The sequence below is a fragment of the Mesoplodon bidens genome (genome assembly GCF_964165515.1).
Source record: "Mesoplodon bidens genome assembly, chromosome: 10".
Classification (NCBI taxonomy): Eukaryota; Metazoa; Chordata; class Mammalia; order Artiodactyla; family Ziphiidae; genus Mesoplodon; species Mesoplodon bidens.
Window position 1 is genome coordinate 86,137,670 of NC_138172.1, and position 16,401 is coordinate 86,154,070.

The following is a 16,401-nucleotide window of genomic DNA, read 5'->3' on the forward strand; positions in this document are numbered from 1 at the left end:
TTCCCCTTTCCTCAGTCACTCCGCCTCCTTCACCTTCGCTTACTCTCTGCCCAGCGGCTCCGCCCCGTCCCGCGACCCGGCGGAGTCTAAGAGGCGGACCAGACCACTGAAGAGCGAATCCATCCTGGTGCTTCGTCTGGGAGGGCATAAGGGCGTGGCTTTATGACGACAGAGGGGGAGGGGCGAGGGGCCAACTCTGGAGCCCGGGACCTCCCGACAGAGGGGGCGGAGGGAGAACGGGTTGGCTCTTTCCACGCCCTATGGAAACTCCATACGGGACAAGAGGGGAGTGTCTATTCTCAAACTTCCCTTTGAGGCGGGAATGTTAACTAAGAAGCTTAAGCTCAAAGAATCACCCTTTTAAAAGCTTGCTCACACCCTCTGCTCCAGCTCTTCTTTCCTCCCACCTTTGACAACCATGTAAACCTTCCCCCCTTCCAGTTTTTTCTCCCTCTTCGCTTCTGCGCGGATGGTGGCGGCCCGGGGGGTGCGCAGCCGCAGAGAGTTCGGGGCGGTGCCGGTGAGGGGCGGGTGACGCAGCGGCCGTCGCTGCCATTTTAAGTTGTTTGTTCTCGCTTCTCTTCTCAAACGCGACTCTGCCCCGGACCCGGGAGGCGCCGAGGTCGCCGCCGCCGCCGCCGCTTCCGCAGCCAACGGTGGTGGGGGGGAACCGAGCTGTGCCACCGAGGAAGCCCACCCTCTGCTTCAGCATCTCCCCCGTCCTGGTCTCCTCGACCTTCTTTCCGAGAGCCGGAACTCGACCCGTGCGGAGAAGAAGGACTCCAGAGCAGATGCTTGAACTGAAATAACTTTATTTTGGGGGGTTTACTTCGCTGACAGGCCCCCCCCCCTTAGCGCAGGGCTCCCCTCCCCTTTCTCCCTTCCCCCTCCGCCGCCAGTACAAATCCGACCCCCCTCTTCCTCCTCGTTTCTTCTCCTCTCTTTCTCTCACCGTCGTCGCCGTACCCGCGTCCTTCCAGTCCGCCGCCGCCCGGGGCGCCGAGCCAGACTATGGGTCCCAGGTGGGGGCTGAGCGGCGGCAGCAGCGCGGGCGGCCCGGTCACAGTGCGCACTGCAGCGGGGATGGAGGGGCTCAGTTGGCTGGTGGTTTTCTCTTGACATGGCTCCTGCCCGTGCTGCGAGCAGCGCCCCCGCCGCCGCCTCCTCTTCCGCCGCCGCCACCGCTCCGCCCGCGGGCTGCGGCTAGAGGGCCCGAACCCCGCCCGAGAGCCGGTCAGTGAGTCCCGGTCTCCGCGGGGACAGGGAGGGGACTTCCCCGTCACCCACCCCCGCCCCAGCTGCCTCGAGTCCACCCTCTACCCCTTTGGGAAACCAACTAACGACCCCGCCCTAAGCAATTCAAACTCGGGAAACATGGTCTGTTCAACGTGAGAGCGGAATCCGGGAACTTAATTTTTTTTTCTTGGGGGGGTGGGGTGGGCATACTTCAAAAAATAATTAATATTAACGCAACTATTTTCTTTTCTTCCCACTGATCCTTCCCATTTACCCTCTCCCACCTCCTCTACCCGGGCGGGGATTGTTTCCACGATGAAATGAGTGAAAACCCGAGTGATCCAGTGTCTCCCGTGGTGCGAGTGAGTCGCTGCCGCTGAAGGCAAAGGGTGGGGGTGGGACCTGGGGGGTGGAAGGCCGGTGGTCCCCGGGCACTGCCTGGGATTTGGGAGAAGAGCCCGCCACCTTTGCCTCAGCAATGCTCACAGGAAGATAAGTCGCACTCCCCACGGTCTTGCACGGGGGCAGATTCATAGGGAAGGCTCCCTTGGGGAATGTAGGACTCATTGCAGGACTTGGGGTGTTGGGATCCCGGGCATCAATCAGGTCTAACCACAGAGCCGGAGTCATTATTGTATCGTATTCTGTACCCCCTTTCCCTGTGTCATCATGATTCTCCTTGGCAGCAGCATTAGCAGCCGCCTGAGGGTGAAAATGTGGGTGATGGGGAAGTTGGTAATGACTCCGCTGTTTTTTCTTATGGCTCCTTTGGGCAACAGCTGCCCGCCCCCGGTATACACTGTAGTTGATTGCAGGGAAACCTTGTACCTCTCCCCTTCCTTCTCTACCGATTTTGCACTTTTCTCTTTGCTCACCACCAAGTGTAATCAATAACACGCACTGACAGTACATAGCAATAGTGAAATCTGAAATAACTAAGAATTAATTAGGTACTACAGCCATGGATCTGGCTGGGTAAAATCCAATTGGGTATTTCAGTTTCATTCACCTACCCTGTTTTGGGGGGTTCTTTTGGTGGCTTTTTTTTCCCCTTTCCTTTTTTTTATTTGAGATTCAGAAAGCAAGGATCACAGTCCCCCTCCCCATTCCTTTTCATTATCCCTTCTCTGAAAAGAGGGAAAAAAATCCGTATGGATTTTAAGGATTGGACTGATGTCAGCTGTGTTTTATTGCACACCTAAATCCTATTAATAGGTTTTTCAGTCCCCCCGCCTTTATTTTGGCAGTTAAGCCAAATGTGTTTTCCAAAAAGTTAGTTCAAGTATTTTCTCCTCTTTCTTTCCTTCCTTCCCTTCCTTTTTCCCATCTGACCCCAAACGTTATTGTCCAAACATGACTGGACAGCGGCTTTTGTTTCTTGACCCTGTAATATGACAGTCTGCTAATATTGCCAGAAGGTGCAGTTTTTGGGTTACAGTCGTGATTTTAGCTATTCAATCATATTAGCAGGAAAAAAATGACTTGTTTCTGTTGTACTTGAGTCTTAAGAAAAAGTGCCCATAGTTTAGTGACAATTTCCAAAGGCTTTAGTACCACCTGTATTTCAAAATGGGGGACCCAAACTCCCGGAAGAAACAAGCTCTGAACAGACTACGTGCTCAGCTTAGAAAGAAAAAAGAATCTCTAGCTGACCAGTTTGACTTCAAGATGTATATTGCCTTTGTATTCAAGGAGAAGGTAATTTAAAGTTCTTAATGTGAATTAGCACAAGTGATTTTTGTAAGCGTATATTAGGTTAAAGAGTGGTTGACAAAAGTCTACATTTGTGTGCTTTAACTTTGACCCTTTTGGGTAATTATCTCAAAGGAGTTGCGGTATAACTATGAATGGAAGGCTTGAGTGCTCTTGGTTTGGTATTACTTAATTCTAAAGCTTCTTAGGATCCACTTTTAGTTAACATGGGGTGGGTAGCATTGTAAAACTCATTTATGTTTTACAATGAATTTCGTTTATGTAGAGTTATATAGAGAACTTGATAACTGAATTTAAAGATGGTTTAAAGTATACAGAATGTTTGAAAGTAGTAAATTAGAATCAAAATGTTTATATGCTGAAAGCGATCTGGTTCATCAACTCCGTTACCTTTTCTCATGGTACATTTAACGAAATAGAATGCACTTTAATTCTTAGGAGCAATTGATTACTGTAAAGGTTTAATTTGTGTTTAGAAGTGCAGTTGATTAAAATTCAAAATGACCAAAAGTTTAAATTTTTTTTGTCTTGATCAGAATTAATTCCACAGTTAAATAGCAAATAATGAGTTGTGAGTAGTCAAGGAGAACATGTTAAAAGCAGTATTTTTTTGCAACTTAAAATAATGGACAGTTTCTTAGATAATCGATCTCTCTTTGACATGAGGTCAGGTTATGAATATTAAGGAAATACTACTTTGATTTTGTGCTTAAATTATGAGCTAATTTCACATCAGAAACATCGTCTTAGTGTGGTATCCCTTTAATTTTCCCATGTTTTTACCCCACTATTAAAGATAATAGTATTCAATATTTAAGAATGCTTTTAGCTGCTAAAGTATAGCATTTTAAAGTGGTTTCAAAAGTGGTTTGTTTTGAAATGATATCACGGATTTACTTCTTTTTTTTTTCCTTTTTTTGTTAATTGCAGAATTGATAAGACGAGATTTTAGTTGAAGCCATTATAATGTAGGTTCACTAGAAATAAATACAAGATATAAGTAGTGAGACTAGATCTTTGAATTTAATCTGTGAGATGCCCCAGATTATACCATCTAGCTCTTCTAACACCTACGAAAACCTGCTTTTATTCTTTGAATGGACAGTATCCAGGCAGTTGTCTGAGCAGTTGATAAATTTTATAACCTAAATTGATGATGAGCCCTTGATCTTAACTATGTTTGAAGATTTGGTAGACATTTTTTTCCCCTCCTCTTGAATGTTGACGCTTGTAGTTATGTAATGTCCAGAAGGAGTAATGGAAATTGACCCTTTTAAGGAGTGAAGCAGTTAATTTGTCTGAAGAGCTTTGATTTTAAACTGCTGAGATTTTAATTTGGCTGTATGTAGGACCAGTTAAGTGAATTTACATCAAGAGTAAATCACTGTTTTGTTTTTTTTAACCTTAGGGGTATCTGGTGTTTGTTTCTCACAGCATTTAAGAAATATTGTCTAAAATAAGTACTTGCTATGGTTACCATAATGCTATAAAACCATGCAGTTAAAATATTCTGATAATAGCCTGTTTGTGTATGGTAGAGGAGTAAGGGGGTTGGGGGAAGAACAGAAGGATCCACCTATTTGAAAATCTGTGTTTTCAGTACAAAAATTACATCAGTTAAGAATTTTGCTGAGTTAGAATAAAGGTAACATGACATTGTAATGTGAACTCTGGGTGTTAAGACAGTGTGCTACCTGTGGGTTAATACACCTTTTTTTTTTCTTTTAGAAGAAAAAATCAGCACTCTTTGAAGTGTCTGAGGTTATACCAGTCATGACAAATAATTACGAAGAAAATATCCTGAAAGGTGTGCGAGATTCCAGCTATTCCTTGGAAAGTTCCATAGAGCTTTTACAGAAGGATGTGGTACAGCTCCATGCTCCTCGATACCAGTCTATGAGAAGGGTAAATTCTGTTTTTGTCTTGGTTTTGGTAGGTTTTTGTGAGTTAAAACTTGGGTTTTTCTTCCTCCTAAGAATGGGTAGTTAATTATGGTCATAAATCTCTTTAAAAGTGGAATTTAAATAAAGCATGGATAACTTTCTTGTGTGTCATTATGTTGGTAATTGTGTACATTGTTGCTGTGGTTCGTGGTTTATATTACTGTTCATTGGGATTTCCTTTTTCAGGGGAGAACATCGCCCCTTATAAGTAAGGAATTTTGCTGAACTTCTGCAGCTCATTGAAAGAAAGTTAGTCTGGGCAAACTTGAACAAGAGGTCCCCAGGATTAGTGGGCTTGTTGGGGAGGCTGGAGATAACCATATACTGGTCTGGAAGAGGTTAGTTGGCCTCAATAATCAGCATACAACAAAAATAGCATTTCACCTGTGATTAGAAGGTAGTGATTCATATTAGAAGTTCTGATTTTGAAGAGTGGAAATAATGGTACAAGGACTTAAAGAAAAGACAAAAAATTAGAGCTGCGGTTGGAGTTTTCACCATGCACTGAGTTAAGATCTTGATGTGAAAAATATTGGACTGAGTGATTATATGTGGACTCTATAAGATAAAAATTAGAATTAGGTCATGAGCTGTTCAGACTGTATTCAAACCTCTTAAAAGACATAAAACGATACATGGTTGACCCTTGAACAACACAGATTTGCGCCAACTGCCAGGATCCACTTAAAAGCAGATTTTTTCAATAAATACATATACAGTACTACTCAATCCACAGTTGGCTGAATTCACAGATGCGGGACTGTAGATGGATGGGGGGCTGGCTGTAAAGTTGTCTGCTGAGATATCCACTCTGGTCAGTGCCCTTCCTGCCCAGGCTGTTCAAGGGTCAGCTGTATAGTGGACGTTCTGCACTTGTGAAATGTTCCTGTAGTCAAACCCTGTAAGTTGTGACATTGGTTGTTATGGCTTTGTTTCTTTGAAAGTAAAAATTTTTTTTTTTGGCATTTTATAGGATGTAATTGGCTGTACTCAGGAGATGGATTTCATTCTTTGGCCTCGGAATGATATTGAAAAAATTGTCTGTCTCCTGTTCTCTCGGTGGAAAGAATCTGATGAGCCTTTTAGGCCTGTTCAGGTATTTTATTCTAAAATAAGTGTGGTGAACATGTAAACAAGTTGAAAACTCAGAATAGGGTCCAATTTAAGAAATTCTTTGGGAATACGCTCTCTAATAAGTTTTACTTCGTGAGTCCCTCCTCGCCTTTTGACTGTTGTAATGCAAGAATAGAAAGCGTTTGGATTATAGAATCTCTTGAGAATGAGGTGGTTCTAACTATCCAGTGTGTCCTTGAAATTATGGTCAGAGAAAATCTTTTAAGGTAGACATTTGTTTATTTATAGAGGAGCCCATAGATGAACTTCAGAAAATCTCTTCCCCTGCACCACACACTCTCCTAAAATACTTTATTCTTAACCCTGGTTGTCAAAGGAATCTAAGAAATGAATTAAGAAACCCTTTTCTAGGAGTTGATTTGCATATAAAACTTTATAGGAGAAAAGTAAATGTAGTAGTCGTTCTTAATTAACTTTCCTTGACATCTTGCTATGTTTTGACTTGTCATTTGATGTGCTTGACAATTTCTGGTGCTTTATTTCAGGGCATTTACCTGGGTGTTGATTTTAATTTTATTTATAGTATATATATATATATGAATGGAGGAAGTACAAGATCCACCAAAGTGTTAATTATGGTTAGTTTTAGGTCAGATATAGCTAACTTTTCCTCTTTTACTTAAATATATGTATGTGTTTCAGTAAATTTCTATATGAGCATACTTATTTAACAATCAGAAAAACAAAGAAATAATTACATTTATTTAAAGACTCAACTTTATATACTAAGCTAAATATTAGAAGGCTTATTTTAAGCTAATTGCTTAGGAATATGAAAATTGTCATTGAAAAAATTTTGCATTTATCCATTACTATGAAGTATCTTTATAGTGCTTTTGGGTGTGATAGGCAAATTGGTATACTCCTCCTGTCCCCATGGTAATGTTGCTACACATTAGCTCCTGTCCCCATGGTAATGTTGCTACACATTAGCTCAAATTATCATTCCTTTTTCTAAGATTCATTTGACGGTAGTAAGTTGTAAAGATAATGCATAGGCTAAATAGAGGTGAACGTATCATATATTTGTGTCTTTGAATAGGTGACATCTGACTAACATGAATGTACTGGAGAATTTAAATTGAATATAAAAGGCAGGAAGACGGGAATGGGAAAGGCATGTTTACATGGTTATCAGGGCATGTCTTACACCTCAACCAGGTGTAACTGCTCTCCAGAAGTACTGCTAGGATTTTTTTTTTTTTTTAAGTTCAGAATTTCCCATTGGAAAAATTTAGGTCCACTTATCACAGTATATTTTTGAATTTCTAGTACCCTGTCTTTTCCTCTGAGACCTTTTTTAAAAAATCATTGTATGAAAATAGTCTTGTCTCAAGTAACTTTTCTTTAAAATCGTGGCTGTTATATTGAGTGTTGAGTGTGCTAGGCTGTCTCTTAAATATATACATTGAATCTTAGTCCTTACAATAAACTAGGTAGATAGGGACCTCCTTTTGCAAAGAAACTGAGTCAGAGATTAGGTAAATAATCCAAGGTCATGCAGTTAAGTGGCAGTCAAGACATTAAGTCTAGACTGACTATAAAGCTTACGCTCTTAATTCGCTACTCTGTACTGTGGAAAGCTCCGCGAATGATAAAACCTTAACTTACGGACTGAATACAAGCATTCGGATATAGGTAATAGCTTTATAATTTTAGAATTCTACTGCAGTAAATAAGGTAACAATGTAAAAACAAATACACTTCTCTGAAGTAATTTAATATACATAAATATCCTGAATGAGAAGCTTTAAATAAAAATAACAGTTTTTTCTCTCAAGATAGATGAGAAAAGGAAAAGTAAACTTTAACTCACACACTTTTTTTTTTTGACTCAAAGCAGTTTAAAATCTGAATACTTCAGTCGTGAGATTTAATAGGAACCAGAGTAAAGATTATTTTAAAATATCCAGTTCTACTGTAGTCATAGTGCTGTGAAATACAGAGAAGTACTAGTAAAGTAGATCTCTTCTTTCCTCTTCATCCCTCATGCTGTTGCTTTAAGTTAGCTCTTCATCACACTATTAAAACATGCATTACGTTTCTTCTGGGAATTATTTCTTACATGGTACCTATGAGAGTTTTCTTTTCAGTGTGGACCATTTCTGCCCAAATCTTTGGATATTCAGATAGGATAGAATTGAAGTGCCATAGAAATACAGGCAAGGCCTTTTCCAGTCTCACTCAAATCTCTTTTCAGTGTGATACTCTACTGGCCTCTTCCATCCACCCTGATATTTGCCATATTGAAACACTTGCTTTCTTGAGCAGTGTCTTGATTTTGACACTTGTGTTTGTGTAGGTTCTGTTTCCTAGAACGGCATTTTCTAAATTACTTACCATTACTATTTTCCCCAAGGAAAATAACTGTCATCTTTCAAGGCCCAATCCAAAATCGCTTCCTGATATTGCACTCTTGTCTACTCTGTTAATTATTTCTTCTTTCTTCCCATAGCACTTTAACAGTAAGAACCCATTTTAGGTTTTTTACAAATAACCACATCTTATTCGGGGAAAGATTTGAAGCAGGTTAGGTTTTATATTTCTATGTGCTTTTCCTCTTCAGCAGTATGTGAGTCCCTTAAGGTTGAGATAGTCTTATTCATATTTTTCAGTATCTAATAACATGCTTTTTGTATTCTGAGTTCAATAAATATTTGAATTGTGCAGAGGTACATTTCAGTATTATATTTTACATACAATAGTATTTGCGTTATGGTTTATGAGGAAAACTACTGGGTAGTAAAATCCTATATAGCAGGAACTGATGTTTTTTCCGTGTTAGTATTTTCTGCTGTCTTTGACATAATAGGAGAATAAAGATTGTTTGAACTGAAGGACTAATAATCATTTTTACAGTTCACTATCTAAATATCAGATTAAGGTTTCCAGGTTTCTTGAATTCCCCGTTAGCCTGGTGTTTTCACCTAGCATTTGGCCTCTTCACAGACATTTTTTGGGAGGATTGTGTTATCTTCCTCATGTTAAAAGATTAAAAGAATATTATGACTGACTTGATAACTGTTCTTCATAACATAAAAAAAAAACTTTTTTGGGGCTTCCCTGGTGGCGCAGTGGTTGAGAGTCCGCCTGCTGATGCAGGGGACACGGGTTCGTGCCCCGGTCCAGGAAGATCCCACATGTCGCTGAGCGGCTGGGCCCGTGAGCCATGGCCGCTGAGCCTGCGCATCCAGAGCCTGTGCTCCGCAACAGGAGAGGCCACGACAGTGAGAGGCCTGCGTAGCGCAAAAAAACAAAAAGAAAAAAAATTGAGGGGTTCCTGTATCCTCAGGTGCTCATCCTTGTGAGGATTGGAAGCATATTTCAGGTGTGGGCTTTACATTTCGTTTACTCCTCTTAACTGATGGGTTAGAGCCCTGTTTTAAGTCTAAAAATGTTAAGGGATTTGCACAGGTCGTATAAGTAGTGAGATGTGCAGCTGGGATTGGAATATAAATAGATGTCTTTCCAAGAACCATCTACAGTGTTGCTTATATGTTATAATAGGAAGAAGGGATGTGTCATTGGGCTTAAAATACTAAGGTAGGAGTCTTGAGCTGAGTGGGTTTGAAAATTTGATTTTATGATATTTGGCTTAAAATCATTGAGTATTAGGATTTAGTCAGTTTGGTGTAGTTTTTCTTGAAGGTCAAATTACGAAGTGCTGTCCAGTGGAACTTTCTGTGATGAAGGAAATCTTCTGTATCTCAAGAGACTATTTAGAATGGAGGCCACAAGCCACATGTGACTATTGATCATATTGATATGTGGCTAGTACTACTAAAGAATTGAATTTTAAATTGCATTTAATTAATATAAATTTAAGTAGCCTCTATTGGTTACCATACTGAACAGCACAACTCTATGCATGCGAGTGCAGTTGATGTTTCAGGTGGTATAACATGTTTGTGGTTACACGTAAACATTTATATTTCTTAATTAGGCCAAATTTGAGTTTCATCACGGTGACTATGAAAAACAGTTTCTGCATGTACTGAGCCGAAAGGACAAGACTGGAATTGTTGTCAACAATCCTAACCAGTCAGTGTTTCTCTTCATTGACAGACAGCACTTGCAGGTAAGCTGTTTTTTACTTTTTTTTTTTAAACCACATAAGGGCTCATTTTAAAAGCGTATTGGTTAGCAAACTGTTTTCTATATGTTACTTAATTCTGTTTGCTCCTTCAACATGGCATTAATTTTGAAGTTACTTAAAAACCAAGAAACAGACGTCCTGACCTTAACCTAGAACAATGGTTCCCAAACTTTGCTGCATCTTAGAACTACCTGGGGAGCTTTTAGAAGTCATGATTCCAGTGTGCAATAATCAAAGTCTTTACTTTGAATAAAATCTTCAAGTGATTGATAACACATTATGTTTTGAGAAGCACTGGCCTAGACCTTTTAAATAAATACCTGAAAGGATGAGGCACATCTGTTTTTAAAAGGTCCACATGTGTTTTAAATAAGTACTTCCAATTTAAGTAGCAATCCAGGTATTCCAAATTGATTTTTATTCTGTAAAATGTTGTTTATTCTTACCAATCTAAGCCTAAATATCATCACTTAGAAGTTATAGTAGATAATCGATACTTTGTTATTAACCTTTAAAAATGGCATCATTTTAATTTATTTAGCATTCATTCAGCAAATGAGCGCTAAGTGCCAGGCACTGTATGGCAATGAACAAGTTAGAAATTCCTTTTGGGTTGACATTCCATTGTGGGAGACCTAGAAGTAGATAAATAAAATATATAGTTAGATAGTGATAAGTGCTAAGAGAAAAGGGAATTACATAAACTGTTGGGTGTGAATTCTTAGATGATGTCACCAGAGAAGGCCTCATTGAGAAGGTGATTTAAATTAAGACTTATTTTAAAAGTACACTATTAATTGCATTGTAGAACATTTTTGTTTTTATTTAAGAGCGATTCTATGCAAGGTACTAGAAAAATACAAAAGGGAATCATACTGCTACCTTCAAGGAGCTAATAGACTACTTGGAAAGATTGTACATTTTCCATCTTGTAAAAAGTTAAGTAATTATGGTGTAGGTACAAATTAAAAAACTGGGAATTAAGAAGAAGATTAATTTCACTGGAAGCATCTGATAAAACTGATAGAAGAACCATACAATTTAGGTGGGGTGTTTTAGGTTTTGGCCTTTTTGTTTGTTTGTTCTCAGTTTCTTCTTTACCTCAGCTCTCCTTTGGTGAATACTTTTTAGTTGACTCTTTTTTCCTTTTTAATTGCCTGTAGTGTACTTTCATTTGAGTTACTTGTTGAGAAAATACTGTATAGCAGGGTATTGACTTATATTGTGAAATCCACAACAGAGATTTTTAGTCATAGAAGATTTAATAATAACATACACTAGTGTAGCAACTTCATTTTCACGTGAATATATATGAGATCAATAATGCTATATAGAAATGACTAGTGAATTGAAGGAGTTTCTTGGCTAAATAAGTTAACAAATCATCTCTTTATGTATCGAGGTCAGGTGTTTTTAATGTTTTATGAAGCAAACAGCTTGAATCCTTTTAATGAAAAGAAAATTATAAGCTCATAAGCTAAATTTGGGTTGTAGGTAGGGTGTGACCAGTAGTCTCAGTTTGTCTGGAATGTCCTGGTTTTAATACTGCAAAGTCCCAAGTCCTAGAAACCCCTCAGTCAGTCCTGGGCAAACTGGGATCACTGGTATCCCCTAGTTGTAGATGAATTTGTTCTTCAGTGCTCTTAGTCCCCTTCTTCCACTCAGGTTCTGTTCTTGATCTTCATAAGCTGGAGATGTGTTGCTGTATTTGCATTATATGGAAGAATCAACCTCCACTAGTTCATGAGGGAATTGATATAATAGTGGTGGCCACCGCCTATAGTATACAGTTGATGCTTGAACAACTCAGGGGTTAAGGGTGCCAACCCCTGTACAGTTTGCATATGACTTTTGACTCATAAACTTAACTAGTCGACTGTTGACTGGAAGCCTTACTAATAAATGTAAATGGTCGATTAACACATATTTTGTATGTTAATGTGTGTTATATATTGTATTCTTAACAATAAAGCTGAACAGAAGATGTTAAGAAAATCATAAGAGAAAATACAGTACTGTACTGTATTTGATACCTAAGTTTATGAATTTTATTTACAAGATGAATTGTCAGTAACTACAATATTGTTTTATATGATACAAAACACTAGGTGTTATATTAGTAACATCTACTAATTATATTAGTAACATTAGACATCAAAAAGGATAATGTGAAAAAGAAATTCATATTTATTTACAGGTATAATGATCCATATATTGATATTGAAGAAGTGCAGTATGGTTGCTTTATGGCAGCCTAGTGTAATCGATACGATTGCTTCTTGGTAGCCTAGCTGTCCACTAACGAATGCTAATGAATGAATCATTATGAAAGTTTTATAGCATACAGTATTATAGTCATATTCATAATACAGTATTAGAAACACTGTAACATTTTTTAAAAAGCCACTTATAGGCTATGTCATTTCTCCAGTTGTGAGAGAGGCATACTGTATGGTAATGTAATCCTTTGAAAGCAAAGCAATAAAACAGGTAGAAAACTAACACATTAATTATATATTAAATGTCACTCACCTTATGCCTATGTAAGGATAGACTAGGGTCTGCAGTTGACCCTTGAATGACACAGGTTAGAGCTGCGCTGGTCCACATAATACATGAAGTTTTTTCAATAAATGCATACTACAGTACTGCACGATCCGCAGTTGGTTGAATTCGTGGTTGGTTGAATCTGCTGATCTGGAACCGTGTATATGGAGGGAAGACTGTAAACTATATGCAGATTTTCAACTGCAGGTAGGGTCGGTGCCCCACCCCCCGTGTTGTTCAAGGGTCATCTGTATATATATTTTATGCATTCATGACACACTTAACTTTTTTTGATATTTCTAGACTGTGTGGTTTGTCTATTTTTTCAAATTATCACACATCTCCAAAATTTTTCCAATATATTTATTGGAAAAAATTTGCATGTAAGTGGACCTGAGCAGCCCAAACCCATGTTTGTTGTTCAAGGGTCAACTGTATTATGTACCAGACTCTATACTGAGAGCTTTATGTGTATGAGCTCATTTAATCCTCACAGCAGTCTTCTGAGGTGTAGATCTTACTACTCCCATTTTATAGCTAAGGAAATCCAGAAATTAAGAAATTTGATAAAAATCATCTAGCAGAGATCTTCTGCCCTTTATATCCTAATATAATATATATGATAAAGGCTAGAGCAAAAAAGAATTTTGAATGCACAGTGGCATAGAGGCACATGCCTAGAGTCTGAACAGTCATAGGTTGTTTTAAAAGTTAAAATGAAAAAATATATATGTATAGGTTCATTTACATATGTAGGTAGCTAGTCTGCTTCAGACATTGGCAAAGGCAGTCTTTCGCCTTTTTTTTTTTAAGAGGTGCTATAGTGAAAAGATGCAAAACTTTGAAGGCAGTTCTGGGTTCAGATTTCGTCTTCCACTTACTAGCAGTGGTTATTTGTGAAAGCACCTAGCACTTGTTTATCAGATGTTAGATGTTAAAATAGTAACTGCTTTTTAAAAATACTTAGAGTTTGATTTAACTGTTAATACTTTGGCCTTCTAGTCCTTTCCCGCAGGATACACTTAAATCTTTTTTACCTATTTCTAATCTCTCTACCATCTACTCTCACCACATCTGCTGTCTTTCTGTATACAAATGTGATTGCAAACCTCTATTCAAATCTGTCTCCATGAAATGCTTTTAACCCTAATTTCTTTCAGCAAGTAGTCTGTGTTTGACTTTCCTAACTTTCAATTTTTTATTCTGCATAAACTCTGTAAACATTTAGTTTATAATCATGTTTACTCTGTTTTCTCTATATTTTGTATGGCAAGGTTCTGTCCTATTTAGGCTAAGGTCCCTATGGATGGGAACCATAATTTCTTCCCTTACTCTGTATGCTTTGTTACCGTGTCCATAAGTGCTTAATAAATTGTGGGAGATGGACGTCGTGTGATAATCGGTCATTTATGTGAAAGTCTTTATTTATTAAGAATATTAAAAAAAATGTTTCCCCTTCCAGACTCCAAAAAACAAAGCTACAATCTTCAAGTTATGCAGCATCTGCCTCTACCTGCCACAGGAGCAGCTTACCCACTGGGCAGTTGGCACCATAGAGGATCACCTCCATCCTTATATGCCAGAATAGAGCGCTGACCAGCAAAATGGAGAAGATCAGAGAGTGCAGCAGCAGTTTTTTTTCTTTTTTTCTTACCACTTTATTCTTTCAGAGTTTAAAGAAAATGGACTCATGCACAGAACACTATGCATTTTGAAACTTGTTCATCCTGGATTTTTTTTTTTTTTTTTTATCATTTGTATCTCAGAACTTAAATTAGATGTCTTCTGCACAGACTGTGTGAAAGAAGATGCTTTGCATATTTGCTGCACTGCATCAGCATCTTACTAAAAATGTGAAATGAAAGGACTATTGTACACTGAAATGCTTAAATGTATCTGAAAGCACAAGGTGATACTCATTTTTGATAGTCTTTCCATTTGTGCTGGTTTTTGCCTCTTTGACATCTGTCATCAGTATTTGGAGGGTGAGAAGTGAATGTAACAGGTATAAATAACATTTTAAAAACTTACAGCTTTGCTATAATCACATTGTTCCAGAGCACTGTCAGATTCATTCTAATGACCAGAAGTGGTTGTTTAAAAAAAAGAGAATACAACCATGGGAAAGAAATCTTAAATGAAAAAAGCATCTCATTGTAGGCATTCTTGCCTCATATATTACTGGGCCATGTTTGTTTCCTGGTACTCATAAATATATGTATTTTATTTCCAGATCTCTTTCCCCAAGTTGCTGTTACGAAAGAGCTTCTGCTGAGTGTGGATACAGTTATACACATTAAAGCAGATCTGGAGTCTGAAGTAGCTAAGCAGCTATGAAACTGAGAAATACATTCATAGCTGCAGAAACCATAATAGGTAGAGGACTTTCCTTTTGGTTTTTGTTTTGTTTTTTTTGTTTTAAAAAGAGATTTTTATTATAAAGGAAAAAATTCCAGTGAATTGTGCAGAAATACTGGTTTCTACACCATCCTAAAGGAAAACTTAGGGTTTTTTGAAGTAGAAAAGTTACTAAAGTTGGGATTTTAAATTGTGAAAACATACAAAAACACCATTGAGTGTCAAAGTTCTAAAAGGAGAACTCATTTTGTGCAATGAACATAAGGAAAGACTACTGTATAGTTTATTTTGGTTTTTGGTTTTATTTTTCTTTTAAATGAAGAAAAGCTTTGCTTAAGGGTTGCATACTTTTATCGGAGTAAATCTGAATGATCCTACTCCTTTGGAGTAAAACTTAGTGCTTACCAGTTTCCAATTGTATTTAGCTTCTGGTTGGAATTTGAATAAATGAAAACCTAAATAAAATAGGTGAAAGTTCCCTGACTATTCAGGTGAATACACAAAACTCGAAGTGGTAACTTTTCTTCTAAGTCGCTTGGGTACCCGTTATTGATGACCTTAGGAGGGTTTATAAACATGGCTAAACAGTAAACTCAAGAGAAGTTGGGTTTATAATTTCAACAGGTATGGGAATCAAGGATATTTTGTCAGCTTTTAACATCCTGGCCTTATGCCTGGCTTCATGGAAAAGAAAAAAATATTCTTAATTTCAGAATAATTTTTCACATGTTTTCTGATCAATTTAAAATTAGAATCTATTTGAAATTAACACTTTCTCATGGCTGGGTACTGTTCTAAGCTCTTAATCTTAACCTAACAACCTTGAGGGGATCTAGATGCAGAGGTTTGGGAAATTGCCCACACGCATTGTGAGTAGGGGAGGATTTAAAACCTGGCTGTCTGGCTCTGTAGCGTTAAAGTTTTTATTTTAGGATAATTGTAATTGGGAAAGTTATAAGTAATACAGAAAGCTCCTGTATAAACTTCACCCACAAAATAACTCTTGACATTTCGACGTTTTGTCTTTCTCCATATATTTACATATATTTTCTGAATCGTTTGGGAATTTGATCCCTTCCCCCTCAGTACTCCGTATATCCCAAGTACAAGGATATTCTTATTACCACAGTAAAATTATCAGACTCAAATGTAACAATGATATACTTTAATTTACCATCCATATTTCAGTTTTGTTGATTGTCCTCCTATCTTTGATTATGTTTTTTTTATCTCCCTATAGTTTGTACAGGATCATTGCATTCAGTTGTCATGTTTCTAGTCTCCTTTAATCTTGAACAGTTCCTCAGCTTTTGTTTAATGACCTTGACAGTTTTGAAGAGTACAGGCCAATTTTTTAAAACACAGAGTGTCCTT

General features: G+C 38.2%; 1 protein-coding gene across 1 annotated transcript; it reads left to right on the forward strand.

The window, feature by feature from the left end:
• Window positions 1-554: 554 nt before the first annotated feature.
• On the forward strand, window positions 555-15,532 carry LOC308624004 (uncharacterized protein C6orf62 homolog). Its single transcript, XM_081246867.1, has 5 exons — window positions 555-2,934; window positions 4,678-4,854; window positions 5,866-5,988; window positions 9,970-10,104; window positions 14,132-15,532. Exons 1-5 carry the CDS (start codon window positions 2,806-2,808, stop codon window positions 14,255-14,257), a joined length of 690 nt encoding a protein of 229 aa, XP_081102993.1. The 5' UTR covers window positions 555-2,805; the 3' UTR covers window positions 14,258-15,532.
• Window positions 15,533-16,401: the final 869 nt, after the last annotated feature.